The following is a 20,015-nucleotide window of genomic DNA, read 5'->3' as shown; positions in this document are numbered from 1 at the left end:
TTCGAGGATACGCGAGAAGCGTTTAAGGCGCAGTCGCCGTTCAGTCCATTTATCCAGAAACGTGGAGAGAGAGAGAGAGAGAGAGAGAGAAAGGAGCACGGCAGAGGGGGCTGGATCGACCGTGATTGATCGGCAGCAACGCCTCGACGACTAACTGGCGTCGCTCCGCTCCACCCTTCGACCCTTCTGTTCCCAGGAAATTTGCTACTTCCTGGTTTCGATCGTTCAAGACGACGCTAGAGGTAAATTAATTTCGACGAAGGCTCTCCATTCTTTTGCAATTGGGAGGGGAAAGTTTAGACGAGCGACACTAGCGCTACTTGACCATTAACTACCAACCACCACTGACCGATATATTATGAACTAATCGATCGCTTAGTTAGTTAAACTTCTTTAAACGTTGTCAAGAACTTTTAGAAAGAAAAAAAAGTTAGAGAAGTTGTGTGGAAAATCCAAAGGAGCCAAGTTAGAAGTAAGAGAATTCCATCCAAGGCGTAGGTTAATTACTACCTGTCGCTCAGGTTGTCCGGTTTAAAGGCGCAATGAGTAATCTCAACCCTTCAAACACGTAAAATTGAACGATGATCCCTTTGATTCTTGCGTTTCTTCCAACTTGAGAAATGCTACTCGGGTATTTCGGCCCAATTTCACAGAAGCCGCGAATAGAAGCAACTTTTCCAACCAACCAACCCCGATGGATAGAGACGAGGTTGGCTTGGATCCACGGCCAGAAAACGAGGGGGAGGGGAAGGGGGAGGTGACTAATGCAAGAATGGATGGTGGAGGAACGATTGCAGGAAATGTCTCCCTACTAATCACCATAAACCACGGGGATACACGTGTTACGTGAATTCTCGGCGCAGGGGAATCACTCTCCAACCCCGCATTTGTTGCTCTCCCGGGGAAACCGCGCAACATTTCGCCTCCGCGCTTCGCCCTCCTTTGTTTCTTCGCCTCTACAACGCTCCGCCTTTCGTTGGACCGACGTTGAACGTTGGCTCGAGTTGGGGGAGAGAAGTGGAAAAGTTTCGAATCGTATCTTGGTTGGTGTAAATGATAACGAGACGATTGGTTTTTAATCATTTCTAATCTATTCCTAGTATACATTCTAGAATTAGATCAAATTTTAATTTCGGCAAATTCGATTCGTTCACTCGAATCAGGATTACCATTAATTTTTATCGATAAACAATTTTTCCTTCCCTCGATTCAGATCGAAACAAATATCTCTCCAAGCGGCGCCTTGTACCCCTCCCCCCCCTTTCATCCAAGAGAACGTTGTCGGCGTGCACGAACTGCTATCCCCGGCCCTGGTATCACGATAATTCCGACTAATCTATCGCGGTGTCGATAGGCAATCGATTGCGCCAAAGGAGGCCGAACATCGACCAACAGAAAGGATGGAGGAGAAATAGAGAGAGAGAGAGAGAGAGAGAGAGACAGTTTAGAGGAGCAAACACGCCCACGAGGAGGAAACGCATCCTTGCTAAGTCGTCGTCGAGACGCACCGTACACCACCGTCTTTCGGAGGCGAGACGACCGGGAAGGCGCTACAGAAGGAGAGACATTCGTCTCGCATTAGCATATACACGAGGAACCATAAAGGTGGAGAGAGAGAGAGAGAGAGAGGAGGGGGAAGAGAGATAGAATTTCTCTCGAACGTTTCTGGCGAGGAGCATGGGACGATAAGTTTCTAGGAGATCGGATGGAGAGGATCGTTGTTATTGCGAGACCCAACGCTTTCCAACCTGGCGATTGTCGATCGGCAAGGTTCAACGGCCGAATCTATGAAAGGTAACCGAGTTAAAAATAACGTTGCAAAGGGCCAATAGCAATATCATTTGTGATATTCATGTATTTTGGGCCCACTTGATTTCCTCGTGTTACGAATGGAAAAATTGATGAAAAATGATAATTTAATTTCAAAGAATTGCTTAGCAAAGCCAATTAATCGCGAACAAAAGGACGCAAGATTTGAAATACGATTAACCGTTTCCACTTGCGTGTATATATACCCATCACACAACTAGCGCGACTAGCGGCGTGTAGCGAAAGAAGAGAGCCAAGTGGCTGTCCTAGCAGAGGAGGAGGAGGAGGAGGAGGAGGAGGAGGAGGGGAAGCGATCGCGACCGTTAGCTGGCGTAAAACAGACGAGCGCTCGTAAAAGTCGATGTATCTTTGAAGGCGGCGGTGTGGGGGGGGAAGGAAAAAATCGTACGACCGTGTATATCTCCGGGACACGTGCTTGGCCGTTTGCTTGGAACGGCCGTAGAAAAGCGGCGGAGAAAGCTCGATGGGACGACGCTTATTATCGCGTCAATAATGTTTACACCCGACAGACAGCCGTTGACGAGATAAACGGTTTAAGCGACACGATAAGTGTACCAGTTCTTTTTCTTCTTCCTCCTTCCTCTTCTTCTTTTTTTTTTTTAATCAACATCTTCTTCGCGCACGAGACGAGGATAAGAAGAGTCTCTCTCTCTCTCTCTCTATCCATATTTCTATCACGCAAATTCTAATTTGAGAATTATCGTATATTTTTTTTTTTTTTTTTTTTTTTTGCTTCGAATTGAAATTATCGAGAAGAGAGAAGAAACAACACTTGGATAAAAATAATTCGAATATGCAAGAAAAAGATATCCACCTGCCCCGACGAGATAACTCATCCCCATTCCCCCGCGACACGATCGATAATTCTCTCTGCCCTGCCCGGCAAAAGTCGCGGAGATTTTTATTAATATCGTTGTATTTAATCCCCGTATCGTATCGATAAAAACCAAAACCACCTTCTCTGGCCGAACTGTGCTCGCGCACTCCTCTTCCCCCCCCGAGATATGATAAAGCGTCGGATAAGGGATCGTGGGACAAGGATTGGCAGGGGAGGGAGAGAGAGAGAGAGAGAGAGAGAGAGAGAGAGAGAGAGAGAGAACCGTGGTCGGCCAAATTAAATCCTCGGACGTCGAAGGAGAGGAGCCTCGTCTCGGAGGGCAAAAGGATGGAGAAAAAATTTTACGAGGGTCTAACGGGTGGGTTGGGTCGGTTGGTGTACACCGGAGAAGGTATATCCGGACCCATGGGCCGATGTACAACGTCAGAGGGGTCCCACCGTCGCTCGGAACCCAGAGTGAACGTTTCTGGCGCCGTACAGAGACCTCCCCTCTTTCTGCCCCTCCCCTCCTCGCCGGCCGGCCGGTAGTTGAGCGTCGTTAAAAAGTTATATATATCGGCTGGAAGTGGCGCAAAAACAATACGACTTTATTGCCGGGACCGAAGCAGGGCATTTACGTGGCGGATGGCGGGAAACGAAGTGACACTTTTATGGGAGGAGTGGGGGGTGGGTCCGAAAGGAAGCGAGTTTCTCTCACGAGATCTAATTTTTTACACGTTTATTCGTTGTACGAATCTCGAACTCGGATTCCGGTAAAACTAGAAAATTCCAATTTCAACGAAGCAAAGAGGGAAGGGAAACTCCAAGCTGATGCATCTTGGCCGCGCGTATCCCTCGCACGCCCACGTACAGAAATGGGTCCCCTGGTCCCCCAGAGATGTACGAGGTTTGGTACCGTGGAACCGGTATACGGGGCCCCGCCATTTTTGACAACAATTTCCACTTAGTGCCTCCGCGCGACATTCGAGACCCGTCACACGGCTCGGATGTCCCTCTCTTCCCTTCCCGTTCGAACACATCCCTTCTGGAAGGGATGCCCCGCTCGATTTTGGCCCTTTGCCTTGGATATATATACAATAGCTGGCTGCCTAGACGTCCACCAAAGCGTTCGTTTAACGATCGAGAGCTTCGAGATATGTTACGACGATTCTTCTCGAAATCGTTTCGCTACTTTTCTTTTTTTATCACTTTCGGTTGTTTTCATTTTCAGGGGGCACGACACGAAAGAGTATCTAAAAGAGGATTGGAATTAAAATGGATTCGTTCGATACGAATTTTTTCATCGTTTCATCAAGTGTGCGAAGATAAATATTAGGGTTAGGATTAGAGTCGGCGGGCGCTATGCGAGTCGTTTAAACGGTTACATCGTTCCCGAATCGGTACAAGACGCGCCATTTGCCGCGCCCCCTTTGGCTGCTCCTCGACCGCCACAGGATTCCCAAGGATTTATGGCGACGAAAAATATTGCTCACCGAGGCTGGACTATCTGTTCGCGATAAATACCGCCGGCTTGCCTACCGATTCGTGAGCAGATTTAAGAGGTGGGTTAGATAAGGGTTGCTAAGAATTATTCAACGTCCGTATTTAACGCGTGTTGCTCTTTTCTCTTCTTTTTTTTTTTTTTTTCTTTAAGATCGGGATTGATGCATTACTTCCGCTGTTTTCTTCGTCATTTTACGGATCGTCTCTCTCTCTCCCAGTCGAGAGTTTTTCTTGCACAAGAAAAAGATAAACAAATCTCTGTTTGTCACAATTCTTATATTCTTCTATCATTTTCTCTTCTTCTTCTTCTTCTTCAACGTTATGTTTCTTTACAGAAAGAACCATCGAGTGTTTGACCTTTGAACGAAAGTTACCAATTCGACGAGAAAACGAAATCGTTCTTCTGTTAAAGAAAAAAAGGAAGCTTCGTTCACCAAGTTTCGTTCACCCACACTCCACCAACCTCTCTCTCTCTCTCGAGAAATCGTCGGATGGAGCAACAACCTCGATGACAAAGTTCTCCACGATTCTGTTCCGGAGATGAGAGAGGAAACGAGAGGGGCGGAGGTGTGAATGAGGCTGGAGGCTTGTTGTAGCGACGCCTCCAGCCGCGGCCTCCCTCCCCCCTCGTGTCAACACCTTTGACGAAACTTCACGCCACCCCCGAGCGCTCCCCTCTCTTCCCTCCTCTTCACTCCGCTTCTGAATTCGTCCCAACGATAAACATCTCGGCCGCATAATCCATTCGATCGCGCTTCTCAACGAGGCCGCTTTTCTTTTACCTTTAATACCTAATTTTTACCTATAAAAATGTCATCGAAAAGGATGTTAAACGGTGAGAGATTTTTTGCTAGCAGGAAGTGATATTTTATCTCACTCTGACGACACGTGCATCGATATGTTGATAATAATTTAAAATACGTGTCTCGTCTTGCAAAATAAAATTAGCGGACTTCGATTGGGCCTTAAATCGTGAGATCGCTGATCGTGAAAAAAAGAAAAAGGAAAATGGAAAATAGCGAAATGGCTTCGACGATATGGTGGCCATTATCGGGTATTAGGATCGGGTCGGATACCTCGATCGATAAAATTAGCCTTAACTTGTACTGGGCCGTTGAGCGAGGAAAGGTGTGGGCCCCGGGAAGGGCTGAAGGGTGAGTAGGTGGAGCGGAATAGGACCACCCAGCCCGTGTCGGCGGCTGCTTAGTGTTAGCATAACGCGTGGGCGCCATTCTTTCTGTATTCTATTTGCATCCCTCCTCTTGCATCCCTTTCCGGGGTCCGCATAAGTCGTGGGTCCGGCCATTTCGAAAATGGCGGCCGACCAATCCTTTCGAGGAAATACAAGATCCTTCTTTGCAACTTTGGTTCCTTCGCCGTATCTTTTTAGGGATACTTTTCTCTCTCTCTCTCGAAATATAAATTGTTCGTCACGAGTCATTCTATTTTTAACGTTCGAAGCGAACACGTTAATAGGATAGATTGTTTAATGGATTGAGCGTGGATATTGTAAATCACTGGGCAGGGCACAATTTTTCACACAGGCGAAAAATCTCTAATTGAACAACGTCTTTTCGACGTTCTTCTCTGGGATTTCTTTTTTTTTTTTTTTTTTTTTTTTTTGCTTTCGAAAGCCAGCCCTGAACGATGGAATCCCCAAACGGGATTCCAGATTAGAAGCGCGGCGAGATTTTTTCAAGCGAGGATCATTAATAAACGGCCGAGTCACCGTGTAACCGATCCGCCATTGTCTCTGAATGAATTAACCTCCATCGTCCCTCGTCCCAAGGATTCAACGGCGTCCTCGTTGCTATTGCAACGGATAATATACAATTTTAAAAGAGATTCATTTTTTTCCCACTGTGGGCTATTTCGAACATATCGCTCTATTTCCATTCTCACTCGTGGAGGGAAGGAAGGAAACACGCGGTACCCGTCGTCTAAGGGGAGCTTATGAATAATTCGAGAGGAGAGGAATAATCGATAAGTTTGCGAAGAAACTGCGTCCCAGTCGAAGAAGACCCGACCAGGAAACGGAAAAGAAACTTTTTAATACTCGAATTCTCTTCCCTTGACTTCGAGCCACCTCCTCGAGTCTTCTTCTACATCCAACTAATGAAATGCAAAACTGTATGCTTTCTTTTCAAATTTTTTTTCCAATTCGCAAAAATGAATTCGTCAAACGAGTTTCATGCTACTCCTCTCCTGATCGATAAATTCGATTAAGATCGACGTCGACTGGAAGCGTCAACGCGACCGATTTCTCCACCCTCGCGGAAGGAGGAGGAGGAGGAGGATCGTCTTAACGACTATCTGGATACGGTGAAATGATCCGTAAGAAAAGCGGTGGTGGCGAGGTGGTGGTTATCCTCCGGCGGCCATTAATCAAAGGACAGGAGCGCTAATGAACCTGTGCCGGTGAATCGTTCCAGCTACGCAGCCCTCTTGTCTTTGAATCCCTCGAAACCCTCGAGGGCGAACGAATCGAAACGAGCAAACAAATGAAGAGGGATGGAGAGGGTTGATCTCCCTCCTCGAGAAAGCTCGACTCGCCACGAAAATGATCGAGAGATCCAGTTTATGGTGGTGAAGAATGAGGGGGGAGGTGGAGAAAAAGAGGAGAGAGAGGAGAGACAGTTTTTTAGAAGCGTCTTTGGTAAGACAGACTCGTTTAAGAGAATGAGAATGTTTCGTTTGTTGTTCGAGATCTAGAGGAACTTGAACCCTTCGCTACTATTTTCTTTCTTTTTTTTTTTAACTTTCTCCTTCTCTTTGGCTAAAACTATACTTTCTGTGATCATCGTTTCTTTCGAATTAACTCGTTGTATTGGCGAGATTCGAGTTAGGATGAGAATATTTTGCTTGTTGTTTGAGATCGAGAGAACTTAAATCCTTTGCTATTATTTCTTTGTTAACTCGTTACAGTTTCAAAATGAGATGTGGAGTTTGGAAAATTAACTCGTTGTATCGAGTCAGGATGAGAATGTTTCGTTCGTTGTTTGAGATCGAGACAACTTAAATCCTTCGCTACTATTTTTTTATTAATTTTCTTTTTCTTTTCTTTACCTGAAACTATATTTTCTGATCATTGTTTCTTTCGTTATATTGAGTTAGGATGAGAACGTTTCGTTTGTTGTTCGAGATCGAGAGAACTTGAACCCTTCGCTACTATTTTCTTTTTTTTTTTTTTTAACTTTCCCCTCTCTTTGGCTAAAACTATACTTTCTGTGATCATCGTTTCTTTCGAATTAACTCGTTGTATTGGCGAGATTCGAGTTAGGATGAGAATGTTTTGCTTGTTGTTTGAGATCGAGAGAACTTAAATCCTTCGCTACTATTTTTTTTTTTTTTTTTAAACTTTCCCTTCAACTAAAACTATATTTTTTAATTATTGATCATCGTTTCTTTCGAAAATTACCTCGTTACAGTTTCAAAATTATGAGATGGAATTTTCGTTTTTTTCCCTTCTCTTTCGCTAAAACTATACTTTCTATGATCATCGTTTCTTTCGAAAATTAACTCGTTAAACCGAACGTGTCGAGGGAGGAGAGAAGGAAGTTGGGGGGGAGGGAGGGGGAGCGACTGGGGGGGTCCGCCATGTTGCCATGAAATAGGCGAAAAACACGAGGGAAAACGCGCGACGATTGGTTCGAAGCTGCGGTTCGATTATAACAGTAAGTTGTATATCGAGTGTAATTTGCTTTGTGTTATTTGCCCCCATTGTTTTCCACCCTTCCTTTCTCTCTACGATCCCAATTATTCGACGCCCCGGGCCGCTTCGATCTCTCGCCATTATCGGATGACACGGACCCAAGCTTTTATGTTTAATTGATATTTTTCGTAATTCCCCGGGAATCCAATACAGGGACGGTCCGGCGGACAGATATAATCCCGGGGCACGACATTGCTCTCGTTAAAATATTTCCCGATAGAAAATATTGCAGCGGATGTATCTGGACGTACAGCCCGGTCCAAAAGCGAAATCTCGTCGTCGAAATCGCACCGATCGTACGATCGAGTTGCCAGGATGACTCGAAGAAAATAACAACCGTGAACGGGGTTGAACGGTGCAATAGATCTTTCCAAATTTTTGCAAAAATTTTTCACCCTCGATTATTCCCATTCCAGAAAAATTGAACAAAATATCCGAAATATTCGTCTCGATCTTCGTCCAGAGTCGAGAGAAATGGTAAGGCGCAATAAAGACGCTGCTCTTCATTCCGTGACACGGTGCAATAAATACAAAGGGTGGCCGTAAAACCTCGTAAAACCAGATAATATCTCCGGGCAAGGTTTTTCTTCCAACCCGATCCGAACTGTGTCTTTCGCAAACCTCTCTTCTCCAAACCTCGTTTCCAGCCCTCGTAACGTTTCCTCCTCCTCCCCCCTTCCCTCCCTCCGCATTTTTTCCCTCCCTCTTCTTCTCTTTCCCCCCCTCCCCCTCCCTCCGTGGTTCCGATTTATCGGAACACGGTGTCGACGGGAGCCCGGCCCGAAAATGTTCGCCGAAAATTAAATGAACAATTCGTTACGGGGCGGCGACAAGGTTTCGCATCGAGCCACGGCTCTCCCACCACCCCCCCCTCCGTCCCTTGCGACCTGGTGTGCGCCGGGAGGTGAATTTTGTTTCCCCGGCTCTTATTAATTAATCCGTATTTATTCACCTCTCGAGAGGCATTTCAAAAGTTTCTTCTTAGGGAATAACGATAGCGATTCGTTGGCGGATATTTGTGGCACGACTTTGTTGTTATTCGATGGGCTCGTTCGAAGCCGGAAACTGTTTCGTAGAAACAATCGTAGATTAGATAAAAGCGCGTTATTAAGTAGCGTGGTATTTTTTTTTTTTTTTTTTTTTCTGCCAGATGTTGTATCGTGTTGTATTGATTTATCACATAAGTTTTACACGAGACTAAACTTACTTAAGTTGAAAGAGAAAGTGTAATTACTTAGGATAGGCTGTGCTGTAGTTATTAATTAACGACACAACGATTCATTCTAGCATTTTACTTTTCACGGTCGAGATAAATTTTCTTAAGCCTTGACTCGAAATTGTACGACTTTTTTAAGGAGGGCCCAACCCCGTTTTAACAATCGTAGATTATACGAAGCTAACAGTACAATCTATAACTAAGAGATTTTGCGTGACGCGACACTAGCGCCACGTGGTTATTAACTAGCCTACGTTTTCACGGCTGAAACAACAAACTTTCTCGACTTGAAATTGTACGGCTTATTTAAGGGCTCAACATCGCTTTAACAATCGTAGATTACACGAAAATAAGTACTTAAACTGAGAGAAAGAAGGGAATTCATTCCACTATTTTACTTTTCACCGAAACAACAATTGTTCGTAAATCCTTGATTCGAAATTGTACAACTTATTTAAGGACTCGACATCGTTTTAACAATCGTTGATTAGGTATGGTGAAAATAGGTAGGTTGCGTGTACGTTTATACGAAACTACTATCTAAACCGAGAGAAAGAAGATTGGTAATTACGATAATTACTTAAGATTTGGCGTGACGCGACACTAGCGCCACGTGGTTATTAACTAACCGATACCTTAATCCTATCATTTCACTTTTTTTCTCGAGCTTGAAAAAAAGCTTAGACGTAAGAACGTATTTTCTCCGACACAATCGGTGAGTCGGACAACAATCAGATTTCTGTCAATCCTTTGGTCAATCTTTTGGACAATTACAAACGAGAAGGACGGTTCTTCCGTCCGTCGTTTCAAACGCGAGAAACTCGAGCTGCAAATAGGCGGAATAGGGGAAGATTTACCGCTAATATTTTTCCGCTTGCGGACGTGGCGAGCTTAAAACAGTCGGGGGACGTATATATGGGACAATACAGACTTTGGAAAATTTATTAGCCCCCTTCTGGCCTCGTGTTACGCCTGGGGCCTGGCGCCACAACTGGGAACCGTCGTTAAACGATAGATTCCAGAAGAGAAAGATCGGTATCGGTTTTTGGGTCTTTCCAAGGGCTGCTCGATTTCACGAATTTTCCCACCGATTCACGCGAACGACCGGCTAATCCTGCCCATTCTGCACAGAGCTTACTCCCTGAAACCGATACCCTCTTAAGCAATACCCACTTTGTCTTTACCTGCAAATCGTCCCATTGTTCCAATTCTTCTTTGTCCAAATTGTTCGTTTCTTCGTGTGTATATATATTTATTTATTTTATAATCTTGATGCTTCTTGAACCAACTATCTTCTATCTTCATTTTTTCACCTAATTCACTCTATTTTACCTCAAAATTTTTTCCCTTCCCTTTTTTCTTTTTGACCAGCATTTTCAACCCTTATCGCGTTACGACCAGCCCAAACTGTGAATACGGCTCTTTTATGGATCAATAATTTTTTTAGAAGGAAAATCGAAAGATTCCATTATCAGAGGGTTTCGAAAAATTCGCGGTATCTTTCGATCGCGGGTGAAGAAGAAATCGATCGAAATTCGGTTCGAATCGGAGGAGAACAGGTCGAAGCCCGTTTACCTGTGCTCGATCGAGGCGGAAGTGGGCATCGAAGGGAGAACGGTTTCGGGACAGGTTATGGCCCCTCCCGAGTATAAAGCGGCTCGTTAACACGAGACAATCGGGGGACCGATAGTGATCGGCTAATCTTCACCGAGCAACAGACTCTAGCCTCTGTTTTTGTACTCGCCTCGGGCAGATGCGACCCGGCCAATTCTCGAAAGAGGGCGCCACGGGGAATTGAAAATGGCGGGCCGGAAAATGAAGTCGAATAATTAGAAGCGAGTCACAAGCGTGTCAGGCGATTAATCAATGACCAGTTTTTAATCAAAGTCCAATTAACCAGGCCAATTACTACTACCAGGCTAGATCCAAGTGTTCGCACGATTAATTTATATATTTATTATATTTATAATAATATTAATATAATAGTAAGCAGTAATAAGATTGGCAATTCTCTGTTCAATGTTATTCGTACGATTGAATTTAATTTGAACACGTTATGGAATTGGTCTGATCCTTTAGAAAAATTAGAAAAACTCTTTGATTCGATCTTTTTCTCACGGAAGAGCGCGTGATTACGCTCTAAACTCGATTTAGCTCGGGGAGAGGCGACGTACAAATGACAAAAACTTGGGCCGCTGACGCTGAAATATCAACGACTTCATCACCGAATTCATCAGCCAGTGTGCACGAGAGAGAGAGAGAGAGAGAGAGAGAAAGAAGAATTGATCTCTGCAAACTCGATCGAGAATACGTGTCATCGAATACATTTATACGCGCAAGAAGAAGGAAACGTTGACGAGAGGAAAGAAAGGAAGAGCGGCTGAGTGTACGGGCCAACAAACAATGGCTTTGTTTCCACGCGAAAAAACGTGATACGACTGTAAAGTAACAAATATCGGGGCCGTAGATCGACACGCGATCCGCTTGGGCCGCCCTCCTTTCGGCACACTAGCGCCACGACTGTCCTCGTTGTGCACGCGGATCTCCCACGTGACCCAGACGCGCGTACATTTTTACCCGGAAACGGTATTGAATCGAAAAAATATAAATCTTAAATTTAACGAATTTCATTAAATTGCAAGCAACTGTCGAAAACGTTCAGCTCGAGAATATAAAAAAAAGAGGAGGATTGTTCGTTCGTTAGTTTAGGTTAGGTTAGTTCGTTGTATTCATCGATCGTATATATAGAAATTTTGCAACGAAATGTTTCCTACGCGAAACTGTATCTTCACTTCTTTACGAGTGAAATGCAAAAGAAAAGGGGCATATTATTCATTTGCACGGCCATATCTCCATAATGAGAGCCCCCGCCCGTTAAATTGCGCCCCGTTTTCTCACGCAACACGTGTAATACCACGCGCTCCCCGTTTTATCCGCCATCGTGGGAGAAATCGTTGGATCGACCGTAACACGCGATCGAAAAAGGTCCAGATCGTAATTCTGAGAACGCCTTATTTCCAACCCTGTAAAGTTTTCTCCCTTTTTCCACTCGGAGAGACAAATTTTAAATTAGGCAACGAGAAAACGAAATCGATCGATCCAAGGAAGGAGGAAATTTCTGACGCTCTTCCGAACCTTGGACATTAACGTTACATCGATCGCGCGCACATTTGCACATGAATGGGGATGTCCAAAGCTGATGCGTGACCCCGAAAGGGGTGCAGCAAGGGACTCGATAATCCTACGTTGCACGGAGGCTTAATTATCGGGAATATACGGGTGTATACGCGCGTGTATACATTATGAATTTTAAAAGTGCACAGCTGTTGCGCGCAATGGGACACGACTAGGCACAGTTCTCTCTCTCTCTCTCTCTCTCTCTCTCTCTCTCTCTCGCTGTCTCCAGCGAGTTTCTCTTCGGCGTTGGAGGAAAGGTGAGGGAGGGGAGGTTGACGTTTAAGTTGTTGGATCGGTGCAAAGGAGCCGAGTTTCCGAAACGGAAAAGGCGTACCGGATGTTTCGGCTCGCCACTTTAGGGACATGTGGCCGCCGGACAGATAGCCATCGATCTTGAGGCTAATTAGGGGCGCACAGTGCGAACAACACAGCGACGATATGTGTACACGCGTGTATACACTCTCTCTCCTTTTTTTACATTCTTTTCTCGAATCGTTTTCTGGCTTCGATTCTTGGATCGACGGCGATGGACAGGATTTGGGATACGGATTGTTGGTAAGGTAAGGGCAGTTGGTATGCAATTTTGCGAGAGAAGAGAGAGACGATGATCGATATAAAAAATGTATTTTGTATTTTACAGTTTAATTTATAATAATTGTACGTGTACGAATAAATTAAAGAAATATATTTCGGATGATTGGATCGAATATTCAAATTATATTCTATCTCTATGTAGAAAAGAAACGTCGCTTCAGGCAATTTTGTCGACAATTTTGAAAATCCTAGAAATTATTTTCCCTCGTGAGGATAATCAAACCAGCCGAAGTATTTTCGAAACAATTAATTATCTCGATATTAATAAAAATTTATAAATGTAATCTCGTATTCGATATACTGTGGATATATTTTATACCAGCGAAAATTTAATCACGTCGAGTAAAATTACTTTCAAAATTGCTTTTTCAGTTGAACAAATAATTATAAACGGTCCCAGATTATTCGAAATCTTTAACCAATTACTTCCTCAACTTTGATTAATCCGACGAATATCACGTAGATGGAAAAATCGAAGCTTTTCCACCAGATGGAACGGTAACATCGAACTTGATCGCTACGATCTCAGAGATCAAGAAATTCAGGCGAAAACGAGCCACGCGGCACCTATCAATCACGTGGATCTGTCGTCGGCTCGCGGGGACAAATTCCTGCGAATTTGCGGCAACATTCCGTGTATCATGCACGTTTATTCGTTATCGAGCTCGCGGGAGTTTGTTTGGCGAGAGGCAAGAGGAAGAGGTAATTTGAAACATATCGTGAGGTTAAAAGTTTTGAATATATTTTTCATTTATCGAAATAAGTAGGAGGAGGAATTGACAAAAATAGGAAGAAGAGGAATTGATACAAATAAGGAGGAGGAGGAATTGATAAATATAAGGAGGAGGAGGAATTGATAAAAATAAGGAGGAGGAGGAATTGATAAAAATAGGGAGGAGGAGGAATTGATAAAAATAAGGAGGAGGAGGAATTGATAAAAATAAGGAGGAGGAGGAATTGATAAAAATAAGGAGGAGGAGGAATTGATAAAAATAAGGAAGAGGAGGAATTGATAAAAATAAGGAGGAGGAGGAATTGATAAAAATAAGGAGGAGGAGGAATTGATAAAAATAAGGAGGAGGAGGAATTGATAAAAATAAGGAGGAGGAGGAATTGATAAAAATAAGGAGGAGGAGGAATTGATAAAAATAAGGAGGAGGAGGAATTGATAAAAATAAGGAGGAGGAGGAATTGATAAAAATAAGGAGGAGGAGGAATTGATAAAAATAAGGAGGAGGAGGAATTGATAAAAATAAAGAGATGGTGAAATTTATAAAAATAAAGAGCAAGGGAAGGAATTGATAAATTTGAAGAGCAAGAGGTGGAATTGATAAATTTGAGGGAAAGGAAAAGGAGGAGGAGGAGGAATTGATAAAAGTAAGAAAAAGGGGGAATTGATAAATGTTTGATCCTTTTCTTTCATCCTTCTCCCCGATTGTAAACGAAGAGATATAATAATACTATACGTTTATTATTATATATAGGGAAAATAAGAATTTGAAGGATTCGTATTCGAGCCAATATCGAATGATAAATTTCACTCGGAGGAGGGACGAAAACGAAATGGGAGAGGGGGGGGGAGGGAGGAGATCCAACGAGACGAGCCTAACCCAACCTGACGATACGAATATTCCCTTCGAGTTTGAGTTTCAGCCAGCTAAAACTATCGGCTCTTCGCTTCGGTTTGCACGAGAGATCTTACAAGGCGACACTCGCACTTGTAAAATGTGTATAGACAAAATTTCGCCTCTCGAGTTTCACTCTCGACTCTTCTCCATTGTCTTTTCCATCCCTCCTTCCCTCGTTTTTCTTTTTCTTCTCTTCTTTCTATTCGCTGCTCGAGTTAAAAAAAGGCCGGCAACGACGAGATGTACGAGAAACTGTTGACTAATTCGAGCGTGAGTGGTGCAGGCATCGGAGGAAACTTGGTTGGGGAGGAAAGTTGAAATTCTAGAAGACTGTTAGAGAGAGAGGGAGTGAGAGAGAGAGAGAGAGAGAGAGGGTGAAGAGGCCCGAAAGCGGGCCCCATGGATCGATGCCACGAGAAGATGACGGGCCTCGGTGGCGCCACTATCTGCGACACCCTGCCTCGTTACGTTAAATCTCTCCCTTTTGCTGATCCACTATCGCGGCCCTTCGCCGACTTCCTGCTTCTACCCCCCCGACTTTCTCTACTTTTCCAACGTTCCAAAGTCGAAAAACTCGACGATCGCCCCCTAGCCTCGTTCGAATATTATATCTCACACATACCAGTTATAATTTGTTAATCTTTATGAAAAGTAAAAGGTGGTATGACTTATTAAATATTTATAAAAATTGTAACGGATATCGAAAGATTAATCGATCGTGCTCTGTCCATATCTTATTACAATTGTATATAATGCACAATCTGTAATATAATAATTCGTTAATTTTTATGAAAAGTAAAAGGCGAACTTATGGATAATATTTGTAAAAAATTATAAAGGGTGTCGAAAGATTAATCGATCTCTGTCCATATCTCGTTCGAATATTAATTTTATAAAGTTATGTATATCTGTATAATTACAAATCGTGCGGTAATTTGTTAATTTTTACTTTTAAAAGTAAAAAAAGGCGATGCTTATTAAATATTCATAAAAAAAAAAAGAAGAATCGTGCTGCTGAATACGTACATAAAAAGAAAAAAGAAGCAACCGTAATTTATTCTTTCTCGAAATCCCTCTCCTCCCCCCAAAAAAAGAAAGACAAAGAAAAACCAAACAATCTAATTTTCGCCATCTCGATACGATTTCTCCGTTCCATTCCCCCCGTGGACTGTCAAGAGAAACCGGTCTCTCGTCAGCGAGTTCGATCTGACTAATAGCCGTTCCAAACGATAAACGCGGCAAGACTAATTCGAAGGGATGCCAAGCGATTCCCGCGCTAATTACCACAACAGACAGGCCACGGCCACGTAATAATCTTTGGCCGAAAATATATTTCGCGCTTGAAAGGCACGCACGATAAATGATCACCGCGAGGAGAGATCCTCGAATGGATCGAGAAATTCGAAAATAAGATCGAGTGGATTGGAAATTATAAAGATTTCTACAAATTTTTCGTGCGATCGTACGAATTTGCGTATTTAACATTCGTGTATAAATTGTAATCACTTTCGAGTAGAAAATTATTTTTTCGAGCTCACGGATTTAATTTTTAGAAAACAATACTGCTTTCGTTGTGAAAAAGTGTATATAAAAAATTACGACTAGATACAAGGAAAAAGATCAACACTTGGTTGGTTTAATTAATAGCGTAGGATAAAGAAGAAAATGCGAATCCTGTCCTACAAATTATCCGATATAAAATTCCCAACTAAAATATATAGGAATATTATTATTTATCCAAAATACGACAAATAAACAATGGATGCGTATATCATAATTCAAGATAGTTTGGCAAAAAAATTTTCCTACATTCGATCCTTATCTCATGGAACAGATCATTGTTCGAATTCTATTTAATATAAAGTAAAAACTGCTCAAACTTTCAATGAAAAAAAAAAAAAAAGAAAGAAAGAAAAAAAAAAGATCTTGTATAATTTACACAACGATTATATATATATATACGCTCGCGTCGTTGGAACGACGAATTTCACGAAAGATGGCGCTGAGGACGGTTAACTCGTCGCGTAGCGGCAGCTACGAGAGAAGACAGGTTAAGGAAAAGAGAATGAGGCCGGGGGCCCCGAGAAAATAACTAGAGATAATTACGCGCATAAATCAAAGTGTTAATATAACGGGGCAGGGGAGGGGGGGCGTATATTTATACACACGAAAAAGAGAGAGAGAGATCGGTAGATCATTCGCGGATACGCCTCCTTGTTAGCCCGGGTTTACTTAGGTCCTGCGACGCTGCCAGGACGTGCGTTACGCCCGCTAATAGCCCGCCTGTAACGAACTACCGTCCGCATTTCTCGACCACCTTTTAAAGCGAACTTATACGAACGACTCTTATCGATCATCCGAAGGACAAGTAGGGGAGGCTCGAAACGAATTCTCCTCCTCCCCCTCCTCTCCATCTCGTCCACTCGGACGACGAGAATTTATCTTATCTCGCGGCGCAACGACTCTCGTTCGCGAAATTGTGAAATTCGATCCGGGGAAATTGTGGAAAAGGAAACGATGTTGATACACGAGCGTATATCTCTTGGCAACGGAAGAAAGAGAGGGAGAAGGAGAGGCGCACAGTGGCGTGGAAACACTCATAAGACGCATCCTCGAGGTGGGCGGTCCCACACTCCTTAAATCAGCCCCGAGCCACGTTAAAGGATCGGTTGCTGCTCGCGCGCAACCGATCCCCCTCCTCGTGTTTATTTGTTTGCTCAGAGCGAGTAATTAGAATCCGATACAAATGGTTATTATTTATTCGGATATATACACCGAAGGAGGAGGAGGAGCACACCTCTGATTGCCTCGCGTTATTAAACCGGCCGATACCAGCTGATAAATACCACCGACCCCCCCCCTCCCTCCCTCCTCTTTCTTCGTTTTGACGATATATATAACCGCTCGGCCTTAACTAGCCTTTCCCTCCTTTCGCGCGCGCAGAAGAAGTTTTCGAGATGAAATTCCCTTTCTTTTTTTCCTCTCCTCGGTCAGGGTCGGTCGGGGCAAAATTTAATCTTGGCCCAAGTCGCCTCGATATGATTTATTATCGTATTCGAAACGATGATAATAATAGGAGGAGGAGGAGGAGGAGGAGGAAATAATTGTTGATAATTTTAAGAAGGTAGATAATACAATTTTAACATTCTCAAGGGACTGTGGATCCGTTACCAACCTCGTTAAATATAAATAAAACGCTTGAGTTGAAAGAAGAAGAAGAAGAAGAAGAAGAAGAAGAAGAAGAAGTTGGCAATAAAATTGGTCGAAACGAGCCCGTATTAAACGCTCGCACACCCGTTGCATCAGGTGGTGGCTGACCATTACACTTTATCGACGGGCGTCTGGCATCGATAGATTTCGATTTCTGCCTTTCCCTCCCCTCTCGCTCGTCCATCTTCCTTTTTTACACGTCGAGACAGGTGCTCGGCTCGTTTCAAAACAAGTATCCCTGATCAAAACGAAAACTTGTCTTCCTTGTTGCGAGAGGAAAACAACAATTCACGAGCGGAATCGTCCATCCAAGATTCACCTTGTCCAAGGATTTAAAAGGTGGAGAGAAAAGAAATTCGACGAGAGAGAGAGAGAGAGAGAGAGAGATAGGAAAGTTGGTGGCCAACCTTCGTTGATTACCCTTCGTGTTGATTTAATTACCAGAGGGGGGGAGGAGGGGGAGTAATTGGAATGCCCACCGACGTTCCACCCACAAACGACACCCTCGTGTCGTTTGCTTCACTTTGTCTCCCATCCCCGACCATATTGCATATTCATCGATGGATTAATACGTGGCTCTCCGTATCTCATCCCCTCTCGAACCAGGCTCATCGGTGGTGGTGGATGAATTTCCTTCTCCTTTTTTTTTTCTTTTCTTTTCTTTTCTTTTTTTTTTTTTTTTTTTTTAGACACACCTTTTTATCAATCGTCGAGAAAGAGATGATAGATTGTGGAGTGGGGAACAAATTTTTTTTACGCGTACATCTCGTATAACAATTCCATGGAGGAGAAAAAAAATGGCGGACTAATTCCGAATTGGCGTTTCTTCCAAAACGTTCCAAGAAGAAGAAGAAGAATTGGCGGATGGGATACTTGCACGCACACTTGGATTAAAAGAGAGAGAGAGAGAGAGAGAGAGAGAGAGAGAGAGAGGAGAGAGAGAGAGAGGTCACGAAAAGGCTCGAGCGGAAAAGGAGAGGGGATGAATCCCTGTGGATGGTCAACGGGAAGAGGTGGAGAGGAACCGCACAGGGGCTGCGCGTGCTGAATTCATTCCGCTGGACAAGGTTGCTTGCCCCGCCACCCCTCCCTCGGGATAAATTGGTCGAACCCGCGTGTTTGCGGATAACATCGCCGCGATATACAGGCCGCCACCCCCTCTTTTTGCGACTAGAAACTCCCGCGAAAATTGGCAACCGACCCTCCTCCTCTCCTCCTCCGCCTTTTTCTGCACGAAAAGACCTCCTCTTCCTTCCTTTTTCTTTCTTCTTCTTCTTCTTCTCTCTTCATCCTCTTTCCATCCGATCAATTAATTGGCGATAATTGTTTCGTTTTTGAAAAACAATTTGGAATGCGCGAAATTCTTGGGAAAAGGCGAAAGGAGGAGAGAGGTAGAGGTAGAGAGAGAGAGGGAGGGGTGGAGGGAGTAATCCTGGACTCGTTCGAGTGGTATACGGGGCGACAAGCGGTGATCCGGTCCACGTATTGGCGGTTTGGTATAACAGGGGCCGGCTGATTGCCACGGGGGCCCCCAGGATTTATTGACCTGTCAATGGCGGGGCGCGAAAACGGCGAATTTACAACGCCGCAGGTGTTAAGTTCCGCCGTGCGTGTAATAACGCGCCTGATCCCGGGGCCTACGGTAAGCCACACACACCGTAATTATATTTCCGTACTCGGCTATGCCCGAGCCACCTTTGTCATTATCAAACCCGCCCCGATAATTCAACCAGATCCAGCAAAAACGTTCGATAATTCTCTCTCTTGGTCAAGGACGACTTGTTGGATTTCTTCTGAATCAATGTTTTTCCAGGTAGATTAAAAGTATCGTATCGATCGATTAAAACAAGACTAGGCTTTCAAAATTTTTCTGTACGCCACGAATAATTTGGAAGGAGAAAAGTGGTCGATTATCGTGGACGGATAACACGATAGAGAAATTGGAAAGAAACGTACCTTGAGGCGGGTGAGGCGAGGTTCTTCGGCGGCCAATTTCGCCAAAGCCTGATAATCCCCTTGCGCCGCTCTGACCAACCACTCCCGTGACTTCCCGTCCAGTTGCTACTTGCCAAAGCAATAATTGGCTCGATTAACAGGGGTTGGGCTCGCGATATCGAGCCAGCTAGGCCGATAACGGGCAAACACGGGCGGGACAAGTACGAATATGAGATGCGTGGCTCCGATTATGAGGGAGGGGAATTTTAATTAAGATCTCCGCGCGGAGATCCCGGCCCGTTTATCGGCGAAACTTGGCGCGAGATCGGGGGTGGAATAATCGGGGGAGAGGGGAGAGTTTCGGTCGAAAATTCTTCAACCGTCGAAAATAGT

The 20,015-nt window shown here is 44.0% G+C and overlaps 1 protein-coding gene across 5 annotated transcripts in view; it reads right to left on the bottom strand.

Annotated features, from left to right (window-relative positions):
• Positions 1-20,015, bottom strand: part of sowah (ankyrin repeat domain family member sosondowah) — a 129,987-nt gene that overhangs the window by 89,837 nt on the left and 20,135 nt on the right. For all 5 annotated transcript variants that reach the window (XR_015293660.1, XM_086913240.1, XM_086913247.1 and 2 more), the window contains one exon: positions 19,644-19,748. Coding sequence is in view for 4 of the 5 variants with exons in the window: in XM_086913240.1 (XP_086769366.1) it covers positions 19,644-19,748 (105 nt within the window). In the remaining variant the exon portion in view is untranslated. The remainder of the gene's footprint in view (positions 1-19,643; positions 19,749-20,015) is intronic.

This window comes from Apis florea, unplaced genomic scaffold (assembly GCF_048593485.1).
Source record: "Apis florea isolate Af1SG1 unplaced genomic scaffold, ASM4859348v1 contig_1914_pilon, whole genome shotgun sequence".
In the NCBI taxonomy this organism is placed as follows: domain Eukaryota; kingdom Metazoa; phylum Arthropoda; class Insecta; order Hymenoptera; family Apidae; genus Apis; species Apis florea.
The sequence above is the reverse complement of the archived record's forward strand: the minus strand, read 5'-3'. Positions and strand labels throughout refer to the sequence as shown.